Consider the following 20,723-nt stretch of genomic DNA (forward strand, 5'->3'; position numbering starts at 1 on the left):
GGCGCCGCCGCCGCCATTTTAGTAGTTTTCGGCTCCCCGGGGCCGCCTCCTACAGCAGGGCCGCGGCAAGGCGCCGGAACTACGGTGCCCGTCAGGCCTCGCGTCAGCCCCTTGGCCCGCCTCCGCGGCGGAGACGGGAAACGGAGTCGCCTGCGAGTCCTGCGCCCTGAGAAACTACCGTTCCTGTCAGCCTCTGCGCTCGCCTGTCGCTTCCCCCGTCCCCGCCTCCGCCTTCGGGGCGGGGAGGGGGGGGGGGGGGGAAGAGACGGGACACGGAGTTGGCGCCAACGCCGCCGGCGGGACCCGGACTACCCGTCCTAGCGGGCCGGGCGCCAGCGTCCCTCAGCGTCCGGAGCGAGGGCCGGACCTGCTGCTTTTGGCCTTCATCTGTGGAAAGCTGCGGCTACCCGCTCCTCGCGGGCGTAGGTGCAGAGCGAGGACGCAGCGAGGGCAGCCGTGTTGGTCAGCAGCGCTCCCGAGCGAAGATCTGCGAGCACGCGCTCTCCTGTGAGGCGAGAGCCCGCGCGTCTGTACGCGTCCAGCCGTAAGTGGACGGCATGCGTCAAACTTCCAATTTTGGCAGTTCTACGGCACGCTTTGACTTGGTTATCATCACTAGAAAAATCCAGTTGAGCCAAATTCAGTAGGACTTGTCAAGGACTGAGGCCCTTGACTGGTAAGACTATTAGAACTTAGTAAGTTATAAAAAAACCCCAATCCCAAAAAACATCCCCTAAAGTTAAGCTTTGGAGGAGACGAGGAGGAACAGAGGGGAAGCAGGTAGACGTTGGTTAGCAGGCTGGCACGGCTGTGGCAGCGTTTCACCTTGGAAGGTTCAGCATCAGGGAGTTAACTGGGCACAGCGAGTGCTCAGGAGCAGGGAGGTTCTCGGCGCGCTCACGTGTGAGGACCGAGTCATCTGCAGCGTTGCTTACATTGGAACGCTATAGGGCAGGTTACGGGGATGTTTTGAAAGCAGATGGGCTTGGAACTAGAATGTGAAGATCTCCATCCAGTACTAAATCCAGCGCGGTTTTGGTTGGAGAACTCCACAAACCCTCCTGAAGCGGCATTTGCGTAACAGATGGTTTCTGGCTGCACACCAGCAGCAACATGTACGCCCTTGACAAGCAAAAAATTCTACATGGCAGGTAAGGCACATGTGTTAGTGGAAAAATGTGCTTCCAACCGATCATATTCAGGGAAAACACTTGTAAAAAAAAAAAGATCCCAACCAACACCACAGATAATTAATTTTGAAAGAAAAAAATGCAATTCACAATGAAAGACTATATGCTCTGCTAAGTGGAAGTCTTTCCTTCAAGCACCAAGACCTGACCCTCACCAGAGCCTGAAGAATGAGGGTTAAAGATCTCGTGAAAGCCACTCTGGTTACTCTGTGGTGCAGAGTTCCATCCCACTTTTGAGAGAGACATCGCCAGGGCCTCTCTTGTTCAAAGTTGAGTGTAATTAAGGAAGATTCTCACCCGTGTTACTGTTTTAACATTCAGAATGTTGTTTAACTACAAGTATGTTTCTCAGCAGCATGTGGCAATCGTGTTTCTGTTTAAAACCCCCAACAGGTTGCGTGCAGTCCCACTGAGGCTGGGGTGGAGGCAGGAACAAGATGTGATCCTTTCTTGTCAGGAGAATGCAGAAAGCAGAAGTAAAGCTACATGAGTAAGAAATAAGTTTCCTAAGCAGCTAGTATCATAAGGACACCTCAATATAGCACTCTCCACTTACTAAAGGTTTGTTTGGGTTTTATTGTTTTGTTTTTTAATGATAACTTTTGCTCGTTAGGTGACATTTATTAACCAGCAGGTATCTGATACATTTCATTTAGTATGGAAACGAGGTAACACTGGAACAGAGGAGCTCATAGGTGACTACTGTTGAATAATAAAAACCCAGTGGAAACCAAGCTTCATGAATTCTGCTGACAGAGTAGCTTGTTATTGTACACTTTTTACTGTCATTATGAGCATTTAATAGCTCAGTTTTATAATGACTGCAATGCTGTATTGCAAGCTTGGGTTTTTGTTTGAGCCTTGACACAGCCTACAAGTCAGGAAAGGCTTGACTGGAGGCAGGTGCTATATTTTCAGAGCAATTAAGACTTACGTTGAGATTACCAGCACACAGGACATGTAGACAGCAATTCTTAGGTACACTTTGGCATTCCTTAGAAAGGCTTCTGGAAGGTTGTTGAAATGGAGTTTCATTCTGCCAGCTCCTAAAGTACCGAGTTGTGATTTTATTTACTTTTTTTTTTATTTTTGGGGGGAGGTGGTGCAGGGAGTGGGGCCACGTATGTGTTTGATCAGAGGAATGGAAGTATGTATTACTGCTGATTTCAGGGGAAAAAAAATTACTTGTGTTATCCGACATTCCTTCCTTCCTTGACAGGCACTTCTTCCTTAGGTACTTGCTAGGATATAAACAATTGGCCCACAGAATTTCAGAAGATGCCAGATGTCCTTCACAGTGTACAAACCTGTTTTGCAGGCTGTGTTGCACACAGGAATTGTGTAAACTCAAACGCTAAATTTTTAACAGGGCTAGTAGTTTGTTTTTCCACTTACAAACAGCTGGTACTCAAAACAAAACCTAAGTGGAATCATGATAATTTTACTGGCAAAATATCTACTGGAATGTAAATGGTCATGCTCTCTTGAGGTTTTAAAGCATTGTAAGAGCTTTACTTGTTTAAATCTCTTTTGCAGAATAAATATACTACCTCTTCATTTAATAAATACTAAAAAGCTTTTCTTACTGAGAACCACTCATATAAATCCATCACCACATCATAACTGACTTAAATTATCAAAGCAGTGCTTAGAAAAGAAGAGGCTGGAGCACCTCAGGGTTAACATGTGAGGACTGAGGTGCGGGGAAACTGTCTCCCCCACAGTTGCAGTTCTACCCATCCTTGCGCTGCCTTCTAGCTCTCGTTAGACCCTTTGCTGAGTCAGTCCATCTCATTAAATTTAGCTACAGAACAATCCACTTTCTTTTTCCTCCTGGGTCACTGAGATGAATCAGCTCTTAAGAGGTGTTTGACAAATGCCAGAGCTGGTATAAAGTAAGAATGGGGAACAGGGCCTCTTTCTTAGTGAGAGCAAGCTACGCACTATTAAACCACCTCAAGGTAGCTTCACCACCGCTGTGCGGCCTGTGATAAGTCAATGTTGTAGCAGTGAAACGGAGTCCTCATTCATACGATATTAGGAACAGCGTGCTGTACTTCAGTAGTAACTTTCATCCAAGGTTCTCACAAGCACTTTACACCCTAGCAGATATACCTACGAAATACCAATGTTTTACTTATGTGAACTGAAGCAGAAAAGAAAGATATATGTGACTAGAAGGCTTCAAACAGGTTAACAGCTCACCACCAATAGGTAAGCGTATTAAACTCCATGAAATCACAGCAGCCTAAGGGAGAAGGAGAGTGGCTTTAGGGTCCTGGGTTATGAGTGAATTGAGTCAGTTTACCTTGAGATTAGATAAGTTCCTGAGCTGCTGCAAAATGGGAAAGAAAGAGTTTGGCTGAGACTGGGAGGAGCAGGAAAGGCATAAGACTTCCCTTTCTGGTGTGGCAGCAAGCTGAAATTAAACTGACACACTCTGAGCCATGCCCTGAAATTTAAAGGTATTCAAATATGTACATTAGTTATGCACTTAAATGAGTAGCCTGATATTTAGAATTGCTTTGAAGTCAGAATGAGCCTTTAAAAACAAAGCCAAGAGAACAAGTTATTTACCTAGGAGGAAGAAAAGACAAGAGCTACAAGGTAAATTATTAAAAGAAAAATATAGGAAACTGTGCTCAGCTATGAAGGTGCCATTCTAGAAGCATAGCTCTTTATCTGAGGCTTAGGTGAAGGAACAAGCTCAGATGACATTCTAGAAATTAGGATTAGCATTACTTAGAAGAAGCAGGTGGAGTTAAATGAGTCCAGAACATTTTTGTGGAAAACATGAATTAAGGCTGTACCTAAGTGATATACCTCTCTTGCAGGAAGGCCGCATAAGAGTTTAATCTAAATATCTTTCATAATATTAATGAGGCTTGACACAGAACTGAAAATACTGAACTAGCTTAAGTTTGATTCGGTGCCAGGAGATTATGAATTAAGGTTCTTAAACTCTGGCAAATTCTCTTCCCAGGTAGTCTGTGGAGACGTAGCTGAGAACTAGAGAACAAAAAACACAGTATGTTTCAGCATAATGGCTTTTTCAAGAGCCAGGTCTGTCTGAACCTTTGCTAGTGTTCCTGGAAGCGTGAGTAATAAAGAGGCTTTTATATTTGCACAAGACCGTGTATAATCCAAACTAAGATATCTTGACCTGAAAACATCTTTTCACTGATGTTTGCTCTAACCCTGCTATTTAACAAGTGCTGTTTCTGACCCATTACTCTCCCTCTGCTGGACACTCACATAATTGCTGTATTTGTGCTGTCTTAACACTCATGCATTTTAAGCTATTTGATCAGAAGAGATTCAAATAAAATCTTCTTTAGTTTTCCACATGTAGCACCATAGCTCTCTTCCACAGTTCAGTTGTAGAATTACACCAAGCTTGCAAAGGGGCATCCTCAAAGGAGTTTAGCAACTTCACTCTTACACATTTCATTGTGGGTTGGTGATGAGTACTTCTGAGCTAGGTTCTTCTTTTTGAGGTCTCCAATCTAGAGTTACAGCCTTTCTTTTGGAGCAGTTAAAGCACATACTGCAGGCTTCAAAAAGGGCATAAAATTAATTGGTTTTACTTTAGATAGCAAAAGAAATACATGGATCCATACACCAAAATGCCAGTTTATAATTTTCTCATGTCCTTACCTCTCTAACACTTCATACATAGGATCAGCTCATTATTTTCCAAGGTAGTCACGCATCTCTCACTTCTGTATGCATACACAACCTTTCTTTCTCTTGCTTGTGTATCTCTAGAAATAAAGACTGAAAGGTCTTCTTTTTTTACAAGTGCCATCCCTTTTCTTAGGTGACTTTAGTTGGAGGCTCAGGGTTCTCAGCTGTGTGATCTATTGCTTCGTTAGCCTGTTGTTCAGATTTGAAGAACCTGTAAGCTGGGTGCTAGCTAGTTCTTTCTTCAAGGTGCCTCTCCTTAAATTCACAGTCATTGCAGTTTATTCCTTAGACAGAATTTCTTCTGTGGTTTTGATACTGCAAGCCTCCAGACTGATAAATAGCATGGGGGAGAGTGGTTTATGTAAGTAGTTTTGCTATCAAAACTGTTTGTTGTGTGTGGGGTCTCTTGCTATCAAAGCTCAAAATAAACAAAGATGAGGGTTTAGGTGTGCACACTGGGAATTATCTAGACATAGTTTATAAAACTTATGACAGTTGGAAATGTTGCAAATAGCAGAAGGATTGCTTAACGTGGAAGGAATGTGCTGAGCAAAGAACGCACATCCAAGGAAGGGAGATCACTTCAAGGATGTGTATAGTGACTGAGTTAGGATTGGAAAGGTTAGAGACAGGAGGGAATCTATTTTGAAGAAAGGCAGAGACCGTGTGGTTTTGCTGGTTTTGGCTGGGATGGAGTTAATTTACTCCACAGTAGCTAGTGCAGGGCTATGTTTTGGATTTGTGAATTCCTTGGTTTGCTTTACCTGTTAAATTGTCTTTCTCTCAACCCATGAGTTTTCTCACTTTTACCCTTCCCATTCTCTCCTCCATCCCGCCAGGGAGGAATGAGCGAGCGGCTGTGTGGGGCTGAGCTGCCGGCTGGGGTAAAACCACGACAGCAGTTTTAGAGATCTGAAAGCCAGGTGTAGGATTAGTGGGAGGAGGCATCATGTCAGTTAAGATACTGAAGCAGCTGAAAATAAATCCTGTTAAGTACCATCCAGACCTCTGTCCAACTGTTCTTATGCTTTCATCTTGATTAGCAACATTTCGGTTAGAAATTTTTCTGCTTCGTTGGAGTAAATTTGTTTTCACCTATAAAACTGTTGGATGTGGAAAGTAAATATTACAAGCCTAAAATACATAGATTCTCTGGAAGTGATAAATGGAAACAGAGGATATTTTTGCTCCCTGTGACCTGAGATAAATTTGAGAATTCCAGGGGCTGGGATGCTGAGTTGACTGAGCAACAATGATGACTTTTAAGTGCCTGATCCTCAGGAGATGTCCTTCCGCTGGCTGTAAGCTAGTATTGCTCTAGCAGGAGAGAAGTAACAGAGAGGATTTGCAGTTCTGGATACCATCATATTGTCAGTCTTGTAGCTTGATATAGAGGTAAAAAAAATGCAGAAAAGGTGGCTAGCATTTCAAGTGGGGCTTACAGTCCAACACAGACACACAAGGTGAGTCCCCACTATCAAACAAAATTCAGCTGTACCTCGTATAATTTTTCTAGACTGTCTTAATAACAGATGTTTTTGTGAGATAATAAAAACGTTGAACTTAGCACTGAAAACATCAATACAGGGTGTTAATGCAGGGTATGTGACATGCTGTTTATTCACACCCTTTCAGTGACTCCCTGACATGGAGAAGCTTGGAGTTGCCATGTCCACTGTGGTTCCATAACACCTCTAGGCCAGATCTCCTGCCTTATACACATGGTAAGAGTTTTATGACACTGATGTTTCACATGGAAAGTTTTACATGCTGGCTGGCTGTCTCCAGGGAGCTGGGGATAGAACACTAGTTCCATGTGGGATTTTCATGTGCTTTCTTTTCCCCTTCTTAATTCTCCAGAATTCCAGTTGAGGGAGCATTTTGTCCATTAGAGATCCCTTAAGATTTTAGTTTTGGTAACGACGAAAGCAAAATGGCGTTATTGTTACGAAGAAAGAATAACAGTGTCATGGGATTTTTAAAGCTGTTCTTCTATAGCTAGTTAACACGTTAACATTGTTGCAGAAAATAATTACTTCAGTATGAAATTGTGAGAATGAAATATTGAGCTTGTTTCTAAATAGGACCAATTACGCCAGAATTATTCTGTGCCAGTATTTTTATTCCAGAGAAGGCAATTTGCATGGGGAATTATGCTGGAATAGGGATGGCTAAATCAATTACAATTTCCCTCCTGTCTTGGGAGAGAGCACATATTGGCACTGTGGTGCTGTACTTGGGAATCTGAAATAAAGTAATTCTGGGTTACCTAAACTTGTCCACAAACACTGAATGGCTAGAGAATTTGGTTAAAATTACCAGAAGAAAAATTTTTGTTAGATTTGAGTGTATGCCAAGCACTTCACGCCATTAAAGGTGTTCATGCACATTTATTCTTCTTGTAACTCTCTTACTCTTGTTGGCATTATACCACTGATTAGTTTTAGTTTGTTTTCGCCACCTGCAAAGTCACTAAAATAGTAGTATGTGGGAGATTATTTTTCCAGTGCAAAATGTAAGTGCTGACATTAAGAAAGGAAGAAAAAATTAAGTTTGCATTCTGTAAAAACTATTGCACCAACATAAAAATGTCACTGGCATTCTAACAAGCATTAGCTTAATCCAAACTTGCTCGCACAATTATTGTTTTATGCATTGTCCTTAGTAGTTACACAACAATGTTGGCACATGTAGAACACCAGACAAATGAGAAGGTGTCTTCTTTCCCCAAAGGGTTTATAGACTATAAACACTGCTTTTCTGTGCTATGCACTTAATCTTTTCCATAACTTGGCTCCTAGCTAAGTAGACTTTGAACATAGTAAGGGATATAGAAGTTGTCTGAGATTTAGTTGACAATGTTTATACTATTGTTATTTTAATTACTATTTTTAAGGAACATTTTTCTCTTCAGTTGTTTTGTTCTTTAATCTTTTTTGGAAATACCAGATGTAGCAAAGCAACATCACTCTTTTCAAAGCAGTGGTCTAATTAAAATGTGCAGAACCAAACGGGCAAAATCCACGTTGTTCTTGATTTAGCACTGTGCCCAAATGATATTAAACAATATTGTGTCTAAAAAAAGCATTGTTCTGCGCAGCTTGTAAAAGTTAATGAACACAATGAATCCTTTAATAACCACTTGCTTTTGTTTATTAGTAGTGTGTACCCTACAACAGCTTATCTCCTCCCAGCCATACAGTTAAAGCGTGCACTTAACAAAATATGGATTTCTGAAAATAACCGCTTCAGAACAGTTTAATGCTTTTTGAGGCGATAACTGTCTGTAAGACTGCTGTTCCTTGAAGTGCAGCAACTTTTGGGAAGAAAAAGTGGTTGTTTTTTTGTATGCACATTGATCTCTCAGATTTTTAGGATTGTTGTGATGAGGTGATTTATAAGGGACTCTTTTCTTTGGATTTTTTCTGTAAATGGCTTTAGAGAGCTGGAGAGGACTCAGACCAAGCCTGTACTGTAAGACTTGACAGTGTAGGCCAGTTGTCTTAGTGCATGGAAAAAAAAATTACGTGTGCTACCCAGAAGAGCTGTGCCAGCACAAAATGACCAATGTAGAGGCAGTGATACAGCCTGAAGAATTCCTTTGTCAGCCCAGCTAGTGCTGTTTGTGAAGGGAATGTAACAGTCCTAGCAGAAAACCCTCTTTCTCTTGGTAAGTGCTATGTAACTATGCCAGCAGAATTTCTGAAGTACAGTCAGGCAAAAAAGCTGGCACACGCGTGGACAGAGAAACCCCAAAGCAGCGTCAGAACAAAGATTTGTTGTTGAAGTTACGTGTGGTAAATAGACCTTAAGCTACTGTTCTGGGAGAGGTGAATTTCAATCTTTATGTTTAATTATTGACATAATAGTATTACTTTCTTCAGTTTTCCATTCAGAGTTTTCATTTTATTATTTCAGTGTTGAAACTCACAATAGCTTTTTTCAAATTAAGTAGTAGAAGCTCAAATTCTCCTTACCTTTTTCAGGTGACTAATCTTTGCCACATAAGTATTACCAGTTTAACACATGTTAAAAATGGGCACTGAGAAGGATTTCTGGAAGTCTTAGGCTTCTCCAGATGTTTAAGGAAACCAACAGTCAAATTTGGGTTCAGGAAATGCTCTGGCTGGATGCTCAGTGCTTGGTATTCCGCCAAAGTGGCATGTAACTCTAGGTCTCCCGCTCACATGACAGAGGGTTCTAAATCTCGAGAGAGTGCGTGTGTGTGTGTACAGCTCCAAAACACTCCCTCCTGGTCTGTGCTGTGCTGGTACCTACCTGTACTCTGTTTGCCAGTAAACATTACTTGATTTCCTGAAACCTGTTCAGTAGTTTGATACTCTAGTAGAACTGACAGTATGCTAAAACAACAGATAGATGTTTTACTGCTTCCAGATGTAGATTTGAAGTCCAGAGGAGAGTTGCCAGTGGTTGATAATCACATTATGAGAGCAGAGAAGTATATTTCATCCTGGTCTTTATAAATTGTCCCTGGGTGTCACTCTTGAGTCAGACTGAAACATTTTAGAAGCAAATCTGAGAATTGTTTTTCCTTTTCTTTTTTCTGTTGTTTCCACAGTTGACACTTTTTTTTTCTCAATTTTATTTCCCATTACTCTCCGTAGTGATGCCAACTCTAGCAGGCCAGCTTGTCTGAATGACATTCTTCTCAGAGGATATCTTGGGGAGTTTTTTAACTTAAGTTACAGTAATGTAACTGCAGAAATACCTCCCTGGCAACGCTTTGTGGATTTACAGTTAAATGACCGATTATTATATTTGATAAATCCTTTCTTATTTTGCACAACTCTACTAATTTCTGTCATCCTTTTGGAACAAAATCAAGTGACAAGGAGAAAGTATTTATTAATATAAATATGTAACTCTATGTGGAAAGCCAATGCAAGCCCTCTAAATCCCATAACTGAAAAAAAGCTGAACTGTAACTTCACTAGTAAATAAGCCATATATTTGTTGTTCCCTAAAGGTAAATATCACTGTAGGAGAACCATCAGTACCCAGCCATCTCAGACACTTTCTGGGGTGTGTGTGTGCACACGGTTTACATATAACAAAACAGTGTGCTGCTTAGAGGATTTAATGTGTATTGTACAAGGCAGTGGATAAACTATTAACATAGCATAACTACAGTTTCTATTTACAATATCCTTATCTTAATGTCACTTAATGAATTTATTCTTAATGCTTCTGGGTTTTGTTTCATTGGCTGGCTGAATCCAATATTCTACTTTACAAACAGCTTCTGAGTTCAGGTACTACATCTCTCATATTAAAGCCAGTTGGTATAGTAAACTTTTCCCAACAAAGTGCTGAAAGATGTTTTTATTTTTAATATTAACTTCTTCCTATCAAAATTACTCAAAAATGTAGGTTGCACAAGAATCTTGTTAAGAGAAAATGTCTTCCTTCTGTAGCGAGTCATTTCCCCAAACATGTTTTATTGCAAGTGCCATCACCCATCTACATAATAACTATCAAATACATTTTCTGTGCACTGCAGCAAGTAATCCTCTGTTGAATGAGTTAGCTTTTTCTGGCACAGTTTGACACTTGTTTTTGAGAGCAAACACCACAGTGTTTTACTGAATTGAGAAAAAGTTATGTTGGATTAATTTCTGCTTTGAGAATAAATATTTGTAGCATGCTTTTTAGAGGCATGGGCAGATAAGAAATGGTCCCCCAAAATGTCATTTCAAAACTGCTCTATCGATACTTGTCTTCAGAAGTTCTGGGGGAACTCATGTAGTCAGTGAAAGCAGCAGGTAAACCACAGCACATAGATTTTGAAATAATGTGTGTTTTAGCTGTGTAGCAAGGTCTGTCACTGGGAATTATTGTTTATCAAGATCTTATGATTATGTGCTTGTTTTCGGACCCCTGAGAAGTAGGACTTTTGAATGTTAGGATGTGCAGAAAACAAAGTCAACAGGCCGTGACAACTGTAATTCCTCATAGTTTTTCCTACCGTTTGTTGCCTCTGTTTTGTCATTACATACATCAATAAAACTATATATAGCTAAGGAGAAAAGACTGTGACTTGTATGGTGGTGGTTTATATGAATGACACATTAGAGACCCTTTACTGTCATTGCTCCCCAGTTTCCTGTGTGTGAAAAATGTATTGCTTAATAATCAAGGATTTGTGTTTTGGGGCACATCTATCAAAAAAAAAATTCATTTATCTCTAAAGGCTGTAAGCTTTGGGAAATAGTAGTCAAACCGTAGGAGGAAAATTATCGCTATAAGAGACAGCAGTATTCTCTGGAGCTCTGATGATGAAATGAGCTGTATTTAGCCTTTTACTTGAGGGGAGGTTTCCTAAAATTTCATTGAAAAGATGAGACTTCTTTGTATTTACTTCTGTGTCTTATGATAAATGCGTTTGAACTCTAGTCACGGAAAAACGTTTCTGGCCAACTGGTTATAGAGAGTGTAAGCATATCTGCCACAATATCTTATGATCCCATATACACCATATCAAATAATTAGACACAAATTAATTTCTACAGTACTTAGAGTTTGATAGGACCTTTGAAATAAAGGCATTGGTGCATTGCCAAATTTGTACTTCTGTGGCGGACTTAGTTTCACATCCCCACTAGGTAATCAGCTGTTTATCTCTCTATTCTGTTTCTGGCCTTTTTTTCCAGGCCCCAGGGAGTAAAACTCTATGAACTGACTGGATTAACAAATTAAAGCTGCTTGCCATGTGGTTAGGTAAGCCCTAGAGCCCTTCTTGTGCTTCAGAATACTGCAGAGTGAAGAGCAGGACTGTCCCTTTCACTAGACCCATGACATTTAATCAGCTTAGCTGTATATAATCTAACACCATCTTTGGCGGCCTACAGACCAGTCGTGCTAATTAGACATGGATCGTCTTTGTGCCAGAATAGTGTGATTTAGAATGTAGCTCATTACATTTGAGTGACACAATATTTCAGGAATCACAATATTAACACTTCTGCGTATTATACAGCAGATGTATTAGAGCACAAAGACAGCCTGCTGTTTGGGAGAGAGAGGTATTCTGCGTACACAAGAAAAGCCATTGCCAATAAGTAAACACAGATGCACTTCTTCTAGACTAGGAAAACAGAGGAAAGAATTTCATAGCAAAAAGTAAAGTAGTTGTGAAGACTAATAATACTGCTTATGGTAGGAGTTATATCCTGTATTGCATTGTTAATTGTCTTACAAAGTAATGTCATGTCTTACGCTCCTCTCTTTAATATTTTTCCCAGAAGTCCTATATTTGGGTTACATCTACTGGGAAGCATTTCTGCCTCAAGGTGAAGCTAGTTGTGTAGCATCAATAGATCATCTTAAAAATGTTCCATGTGACAGCACTGAATTTACAGTATGCCTTGATGATCTCCATTTATTTTTTTTTTAAATATTATTATCTGCTCTATGCAATTTCTTCCAAACTACTGTCAGTGTTGCTCTGTTAAAACATGTGCAGAGGGTTATGGAAAGAGGAAGAATGTGCATTGCCTGCAGGACATAAAACTGTACAAAGTTACCACCATCTACTTGCTTCCACTACTCCTCTGAACTGCGTTGTCTGACCAGTGACACCCTCAGTAAGAGCACAGCTATGGGTTCTTTTTACCAAACACATCAAGACTTCAGTTATTTTTCCACATATGTTAGCTTCCTAATCTGCTTGAGAAAAACAATGTTGATTTAATCACATCAGTTTCCAACTTAGAAAAAGAATGTGTATCTTATGCCTCACTGAAATGGTATTCCTTCTTTTTTTTTAAGATCATCCAGAAAGATACTGTGATCTTGAAAGGAACACATAGCTCCACATCATGAACTTACAGCTCTTTGTTTCATCACGCCATCCTAAACAGATTCAGACCAGTCCAGGCTACCTTGAGACTTATGTGAGTTATTTAAGACAGTTTTTGAAAAAAGTTTGAGCTGTGTTTTAAGAGCCATCTGGTTTTCTAGAAAAGATTCGTCACATCTGTTGCATAATAGTATGTTTTGGAATGTATCTTACCTGTCAGTTATCAATGGTGTATTTTTCTTTGCTTTAGTAGAGCACAGAAGCCAGAAGTTTGATTTCAGACTTCTTTTTGAACCTCAGACGAATCTGAGCTATAAAACTGGTTACCTTTCCAGAAGATTCTTTAAGGGTGTCACTTTACACTTCAGAAGTGAAATCTGTAAGTTTCGGGGCTGAAATCATGCCTGCATCAACTGCACCAGAGAAAGTATTCTTACTGTTGAGTGCTAATTTAAATGGCGGTTGTGTTGATGCCTTCAGTACATTTTCCCTGGAATTTAGAAATCGTATTTGGGTATAGCAATGGTGGGCATAGAGAAGCAATGTTATAAGCAGTGTGTATACCCATTCTAGACATATCTTATTCTTTTGTTGCTTTTAGATCAACATTTCTCTCTTTAAGCCCATTCTTCACAATTTTTAGGAATCATACCATATCATATCAAACATGTATCAGTTGCAGGATACACTGCAGTAATAAGTAGAGCAGTAGTGCTTAACAAAGTTCAACAAGGACAAGTGTAAGGTCTTGCGCCTGGGAAAACACAATCCAGGAGTGCAGCACAGGCTGGGATCCACCTGGCTGGGGAGCAGCTCTGTGGAAAGGGACCTGGAGTCCTGGTGGACAACAAGCTCGATGAGTGACCAGTGTGCTGCAGCAAAGAAAGCCAGCAGGGTGCTGGGCTGCATCAACAAGGGCATCACCAGCAGAGATAAAGAAGTCATCCCACTCTACCCAGTGCTGGTCAGGCCACACCTGGAATACGGTGTTCAGTTCTGGTCCCCACCATACAAAAAAGATGTGGACAGGCTGGAGAGGGTCCAGAGAAGGGCCACCAGGATGGTCCAAGGACTGGGAAGCCTGCCATGTGAGGAAGGGCTGAGAGAACTGGGTTTGTTCAGCCTTGAGAAAAGCAGGCTGAGGGGAGACCCCATCACCGTGTTCCAGCACTTAAAGGGTAGCTACAAAGAGACTCCCTTTTTACAAGGGGTCACATGGAAAAGATGAGGGATAATGGGCGCAAGTGATTCCTGGGGAGATTCCGACTGGACACAAGAGGAAAACCTTTCACAGTGAGAACAATGAGCCATTGGAATAATCTCCCCAGGGCAGTGCTGGCTTCCCCGACATTGGACACCTTTAAGATTGGGCTGGACGGCTGCTGGGCCATCTTGTCTAGACAGAGCTTTTGCCAAGAAAGGTTGGACCAGCTGATCCTTGAGGTCCCTTCCAACTTGATATTCTGTGAGTCTCTGAACTCATACTTTGTATGGGTTTAATAATTTTCATTGAAAGCACTTAGCAAATTTTAATAAAATGACTTTGTACTGTTCCTGTGAAGTAGATAAATATTACTCATGCAGGTATGCAGGAAAGTTAGACTAACATTTTCCAGAGAAAGCTACCTCCTTCAGCCAAAACATTTTGAAGATACCTTGTAAGTATCTGTGTGCATTTTTGGTTTAGGCCTGGTTTGGTTTTTTTTTTGGGGGGGGGGGGGTGGGGGGTGGGGGGTATTTTTTTTGTTTTTTTTTAAACAGTAAGGGAACTACATGCATTGACTTCTGGAGTGTTGAGCATTGTTTTTTACTCTTTGGTCAGTGATACAGAATGTGGGTGCATATGGGAGAGATCACAGACACATCTCAGTAGAATCCCTCTTCCATTAAAAAAAATTCTGAAGGCGACCTGCAGTGGCACATAAAGGTGTTCTGTTTAACAGAACCTATGGCTAGCGAGCATTTCAAGGTTTCTTTCTTCATGGGAACAACATGGAACTTTCAGGAGTTTATCAATGATTGTTTTTCAAGCTTAGTATTATCTGTGTTGCCTACTTGGGATTTCTACGTGCTATTTAATAACAGCATTTTGCTATCTCCCAGCAAAAATACTCACCGCTGTCAATCTGAACTTCTTTCTCTTCTTTGTGAACCTGTGAATTAATACCAAAATATTATAAACCTACCTATTTAGCAAAACAACTTTGTGGAAGAAAGCTATTGTTTGAAATAAATATACCTACACAATTCAGTCAAAAAAAACCAACCAAACACCTGTGTCATTATCATACATAAAAAAACATGGCAAGAAAGCTGTAATAAAAGTGGCTGAAGCAAAGACAGTCCTCCCCCACACCCCTAGTACAACTGGAAAAAAGTGTGAAGCTGATTAAAGAACAGATTCATTCATCTGTTATAGCGCACACGTGATTTCCCCAGATTACTGAAATAAGCTGAGAAGCATTCAGCAGCTGTGATATAGTTTGAAAGTTTTAGAATGTGGGAGCTGTGGATTTCATAAAGAATCTTACTGCAGTAAAGACCTGTCCTGCCCATGTGTAGTGTTGGAACCAGCTGCACAAAAGTCATAGAATTAGTCAGCTGGTTCCTTTCTAAAACAATAAGGGGTCTTAGTGCAAATTATAGATATGAATATAAAAAGGTAAAGGCAAGGGGAAGTTGTGGCACAGGGAAATATTCTATTTAAGTGAAATTAAAGAGTATTTCACCAAAGTCAATGTAATTATATTGATAAAAGATTAAAAGCATTGGACCCAGCTTGTCTGTCCTGAAATTCACTTATCGTACCTGTGGATACCATGAAGATACCTTCATGACTATCTGCTGCCTTCAGATCCCAGTTGAGAATGTGATTCTCCTCTCCATGACTGAAAAGATTAAACAGCATCTTAAAAGCAAAAACTCAAATCACCCTATGCATAAGCTACCAGCTGGTGCTTCATCAGAAATAGGAAGGATATTCTGGGGATAACTTGGGCTACTTCCCCTGGAATGTGAATGCACAAAGCAAGTCAGAACCACTTTTATGACTTCAGCTTAAGTCAATGGTGATATTGACTTCCTCATGACATTTTTGGCATTGCCCACGGTCTATATCCATATTTTCTTTCATCACGCCTAAATCAGATTTTGTCAATTCCTGTTTATCCTCTAATCTTGAACAGGGAGAAACACCCGTAGAGCTGTGCACCCAGCATACAGAAACAAGTGCAGAAGCCACAATAAGCGGCTCCATCTGCTAGAGAGTAGCATGCAGATGGCTCTGTTAGACTGTTCCACTAAAACCAGTTTGTGTGTTCCCACATGGCGCATTTCATGGGAAAATAAGTCTTGTACATAGTAATGTGGTATGAAATTACAATTCCTTATGCAATATTTTTCTTTAGTCAAAGAGGCAATTAATTATGTCAAGGAGAAATTTAACTACTGTACACTCTACCACAAGAATGAAATCTATTGCCCACCTGTTTTTCCCTGCTGGGTACCACAGTTTTGGTACAGTCACAGTTCTGCATTATAGAAAAATAAGATGAAAAATGCAGATAAAGTTTTGAATCAAAATTGTAAAGTATTCATATAGCTCTTCTTTCATTATTAGAATGTGATCTTATTAAATTTCTCATATAACTATGATTATAAGCAAAAACCCAGGTAAAACCCCAAAAATGAATCAAGCAAAACAGTTGACCAAAACCTAATAGACTAGATAAATGAAGCAAATTTGGAACTGAGGAGCCATATCCCAGTGACTGAATGTCTAGATTTTGTCTTTTGGTTATAACTGAAGGTCTTAGATGTATTTTGTACAACACAATTATGAAGTAATTGTTGAACTTGTCCTTTAACAGTATCTCATTTAAAATCCGAAAAGCATTAATTTACAAAAAGTAATTCTTTCATCATCTATGTGTGCTAAATATTATTGTCCATCCAGGGAAGTAGGTACGAAGGAAGTTGTCTGAAGTTGCAGAATGAGTCATGGCGAACCTAGAAACTGAATGGTCCTATCTGCTCACTGCTAGGCCTCCTGCCTCGATTTTTGTCATCTTACGCTCCTTGGACTGAGACAAAAAGAACAAAAAGTAAGCATTGCATAGTTTGCATATTACAGGAAAATATGATTACTGCGGCCCATCACTATGAAAAAACCCACAAAATTCTAAAGACAAGAACAATTATTCTGAACTCCTGTTTGGAGATCTTCTTGCTCTTCTACAGTTTGTAATGTTTAGCACCTGTTCAAGAAATGCTTCTATAAATAACCATTTTCTGTTTCAGGCAAAATTTACATTGAAAATTATCTTGGTGCAGCTGTTCTGTTTTTCTACAATTGTGAATTGCCAAAAAAAGGAACAGTAATTCCTTGGGGGCCCCGGAGTTAAATCCTTTTTATTTAACATGATACTATGTAGTGGAGCAGTGATCGAAGCCTAACTATTATTGCTAGCTGTTCTTAGATTTGCTAAAACTGAAAACCGGAAAGCTCTTTGTAGATGATCCTCACTCTTTTACAATTTCTGTGGCTTTCCAGTTCCATAATTACTGACCCTGATGGCACACTGCCCGAAAAATGAATACTTTGATAATTTGCTGCTCTCTTGTAAGCCTTGTCATCTTCGATGTTCTAGTACACCACCGCCTTCATGTGAAAACTACTGTGATAAGAGTAAGTGATGTTTCTGCAATACTTTGTGGCTATGCTGGGCATTTTCATGTTGCATTTTACATAGACTTGTAAACATAAACACTTAAAGAAATCTAAACCCTGGGAAGTTTTTATCAGAATAATATGTGGGCTCAAAGATATTAAAGACATAGGCAGTATGTCCTGTATGAGTATGTGCGTTAATAAATTTGTAAAGCTCTCGAGCTTTACTTGAGCTGTCACTCTAGAAATTGCTCCTTTGATACAGAAGAAGTTTTATGTGTTGGACATGTTTACTGTTTGTTGGTTATTGTTTACAATTAATTTAATGCACTTCTTTTATTTCATAAGGTACTGATTCAAGTGGAGTTCTTTGGATTTGCCTGGGCTTAGGAGTAATTTTAATGCTCACTCTGTTCACCTTAATGGTCTTGTTTAAATGGAAGCACCTGAAGCCACTAAAAGAAAAACTGAAAAACACAGGTGAATAAATACGATTTTTCATAAAATAATTTTACATCATTGTACATTTTAGCTACTCTTACCACGTATAAATTTTGCATGTTGTTTATATTCCAGATTCTGATAACTGTCTTTGTTGATTGTTTTGTAGTCCTCAAATAGTTATTGGGGAATAAAATACCCAGAGGATAACTTGTCAAAGCAGCAATCTCTCTTTGTGGGTTCTGGATCGTGTCAGGATTGTTTTGTTGCTTATTCATACCTGGCTTATTTGCTGGTGTTTGAGAAATCATTTATGAACCAACCCTCAATAGCATAAGATCTTTATGAGTTTCATCCTCTTCTCAGTGAATGCAAAAGGAATTCTACCCCAGCAGAGAATACCCATTCAATGTTTTCCATCTTATAAGACAGTAAATATTTTACTTAGTATTCTAGCCTGTGAGAAGTATATGTGGTATATTTTGGGAAGCTGAAAAAAATTAAAGTATTTTTACATTTTACAAATACTAATATTTGTGGAGTGTTCAGCCAATGAATAATAACTGATTAGAAAGTATATATTGGATTACTTAAATGCTTATCCTGAAGTACAGGGGGTATATTGTCATAGAACAAAAGATTATCATATATAACTACATCTTAAAACTTTCACTAGGGTTAGGAACATAGTTGGAACATAATGAAATTTGGATCTTTAATAACTGTATGCCTGGTGTAGCATGATGTATGTACTAAATTAATTTCTGTATATTTACAGACTCTTCTGTGGAGCTGAATAATATTCTCAAGGCTCATACTGAAAGCAGTGTAAATACAGAAGGAATTAGGCACTCACTTCAAAGTGAGACATTAATGTATTCAGTGGAAGAATGCACTTGCAGTGACTGTGGCTTCGTAAAACCTCAGACTGGCTGTGAAACTTCATTTCCATTACCAGCTACAGAAGAAGGAGCTACTGTTCTAGTTACCACGAAATCTTTTGATTATTGCAACTATATTCTGGGCGCTGGGTGACTATGAGAGAAGTATATTTTTACTGCATAATAATAGTTATTCCAGTATAGCTATTAATCTTAATACTTGCAGTCAGTGGAGAAGACTAGTACATCATCCTTATAGATCTTCCATTGAGCTTTCATTAATATTGTCATATTATTTCTAATTCTAGTATCTCTTTGGTCAAATATTTCTACATTATTCTCAGGTACTAAAGTAGTTATTGGAATTTTTAATTTTTGAATGTCCCCATGTAGGCTGGCTTTTCCTGCCTTTAGTGATTGTATCTACTTACGCCGGATGTATACAAGCCCATCAATAAACAAGTTTGCAAATATGTATTTTATGTTAAACTCAGATCTTGTACCAAAAATCGCTTGATGGTACACAAGGAATGTTCCAAGGGGCAGAAATGAAGACCCGCATTACATCCCCGGCCTTGGAAAGAGTAATTTCAAATAAGCATCAAATCTGATGCTTGAAAGGGGAATGCTCTAATGACGAATACCTTTGTGGAGGATGGAGTCCCTCCAGCTCCGAGTACCTCTGGGTCACTGGGGGAGGTTGTGGTGCTGCGGAGCACCGTCCATACCTGCCATCCCAATGCACAGACTTCTCTTGAAGGGCCAAGCGTTTTCAGAGTGTATTCTATGAAGATTTCTTTCTATTTTACTATTTTTTTTTTTACTTACCCTAGTTAAATGTACAAGTAATGCTGATTAGATATAGTCATGCTAGGTTACTGTGTGGCCTAAAATTAGGAATACACTTTTGTCACCTTGCCTCCCAAATATTATTTTCCTAATATTAGGCCAGTTTTATTCCTGGAAAACTGCGACAATAACAGAAGCAACAACGTTTTTATTTGTAGATAACTTTCTATTTCAGGTTCTTGCACAAATGATGAATTAAAGTGTTTCAAGACTAGTAAATTATCGGACAAAATCTACGAACGATCGGTATTACAGCATCTTTAGGAGGCTGACCACAGCATTTGGTCCAGGTATGAGTTAGCTGTGTAGGTCTGGCCACACATAGCCCAAACCTCTGAACAGGCCTACCGAGCTGTTAGATGTATTACTGTTGGGTATCGGGGAGCCGTGCCATCGCTCCGCAGAGCCTGGGGCAGCGCGGGGCAGGCGCACGGCACCGTACCCAGTGCGCACAGAGGGACCACCGACGGGACGCCTTACACCAGGTCCACAACATTTAAGACAAAGACTTCATTACTTTGCCTTTTTGTATTAGAGGGTTCCTAATTTACCGTTTTTTTGAAACGTGACCAGGGCTTTTAGCTCACACAGCACACGTGAGAGCACTGAACGTTTTGTCTTGGTTTCTCTCATCTTTCATTTGCCCGGCATTTCTCGCCTCCCCGCAGAAGCACCGCACGGGGGGACCGTTATGTGGCGGCACTACCAGAGGAGGCCGGGCCGGGCCGGGCCGGGCCGGAGGGCGGGGCGGGGCAGGGCAGGGCAGGGCAGGGCAGGGCAGCAGCAGCCCCTCAGGAGGGCGAACAGCTTCGCGCCTCTTTCCCGGGCGCGGCGCTGTGAGGGAGGCGGCACCACGTCGTGAGGGCTCCTCAGGACGGGGACGGAGCTCCCTGCCCCGAGCCGAGCGGAGCCGCGTTTACCTTCCGGGGCGTCGGGGTGGGGTTCCGGGGCGGAGTGTGTGCGTTGGCCGGCCCGGCTTTGGGCTGCGCGGGAGGAGAGACCGGGTCCGGCGAACGGAAGGTGCGAGCCCCGCGGCCGCCATGAGTGGTGAGTGGAGGGCTGGAGCGGGGCCCTCTCCCCTGCCGGGCCGCGCTCGGTGGGGCCGCCGGGTCTCCGGGGGGCTGGCGCGGGCAGAGCTTGCCCGGGGCGTCCCCGCCGCTCCGCTGCCAGCCCGGTCAGGCGTGGCC

The 20,723-nt window shown here is 40.8% G+C and overlaps 2 protein-coding genes across 14 annotated transcripts in view; both read left to right on the forward strand.

Moving 5' to 3' along the window:
* Nucleotides 1-62: 62 nt before the first annotated feature.
* On the forward strand, nucleotides 63-19,164 carry TNFRSF17 (TNF receptor superfamily member 17). 12 transcript variants are annotated; one of them, XM_054842640.1, is made up of 10 exons: nucleotides 63-544; nucleotides 1,584-1,751; nucleotides 6,513-6,601; nucleotides 12,666-12,790; nucleotides 12,947-13,075; nucleotides 14,025-14,161; nucleotides 16,652-16,799; nucleotides 17,249-17,383; nucleotides 17,714-17,845; nucleotides 18,585-19,164. In XM_054842640.1, the coding sequence occupies exons 8-10, from the start codon at nucleotides 17,269-17,271 to the stop codon at nucleotides 18,839-18,841; spliced, it is 504 nt and encodes a 167-aa protein (XP_054698615.1). In that variant the 5' UTR covers nucleotides 63-544; nucleotides 1,584-1,751; nucleotides 6,513-6,601; nucleotides 12,666-12,790; nucleotides 12,947-13,075; nucleotides 14,025-14,161; nucleotides 16,652-16,799; nucleotides 17,249-17,268; the 3' UTR covers nucleotides 18,842-19,164. The 12 variants fall into 12 exon arrangements, with proteins under 12 accessions (XP_054698615.1, XP_054698611.1, XP_054698617.1 ...); XM_054842636.1 differs by lacking the exons at nucleotides 12,947-13,075; nucleotides 14,025-14,161 and adding an exon at nucleotides 4,174-4,287; XM_054842642.1 differs by lacking the exons at nucleotides 12,947-13,075; nucleotides 14,025-14,161 and adding an exon at nucleotides 11,549-11,615.
* A 1,308-nt stretch (nucleotides 19,165-20,472) lies between these two features.
* The window catches only part of SNX29 (sorting nexin 29), a 126,550-nt gene continuing 126,299 nt past the window's right edge, over nucleotides 20,473-20,723 (forward strand). For both annotated transcript variants that reach the window (XR_008579362.1, XM_054842625.1), the window contains exon 1: nucleotides 20,473-20,583. Coding sequence is in view for 1 of the 2 variants with exons in the window: in XM_054842625.1 (XP_054698600.1) it covers nucleotides 20,577-20,583 (7 nt within the window). In the remaining variant the exon portion in view is untranslated. The remainder of the gene's footprint in view (nucleotides 20,584-20,723) is intronic.

This window comes from Grus americana, chromosome 15, assembly GCF_028858705.1.
Source record: "Grus americana isolate bGruAme1 chromosome 15, bGruAme1.mat, whole genome shotgun sequence".
Taxonomy (NCBI): Eukaryota; Metazoa; Chordata; class Aves; order Gruiformes; family Gruidae; genus Grus; species Grus americana.

Bases quoted from the DNA above. Each gene is read 5' to 3' on its own strand.
- TNFRSF17 (XM_054842634.1), top strand. From the start codon at position 17,269: ATGGCACACTGCCCGAAAAATGAATACTTTGATAATTTGCTGCTCTCT. The intron at 17,384-17,713 runs GTAAGTGATGTT...TTATTTCATAAG, and splicing joins TGAAAACTACTGTGATAAGA to GTACTGATTCAAGTGGAGTT. The intron at 17,846-18,584 runs GTGAATAAATAC...GTATATTTACAG, and splicing joins AGAAAAACTGAAAAACACAG to ACTCTTCTGTGGAGCTGAAT.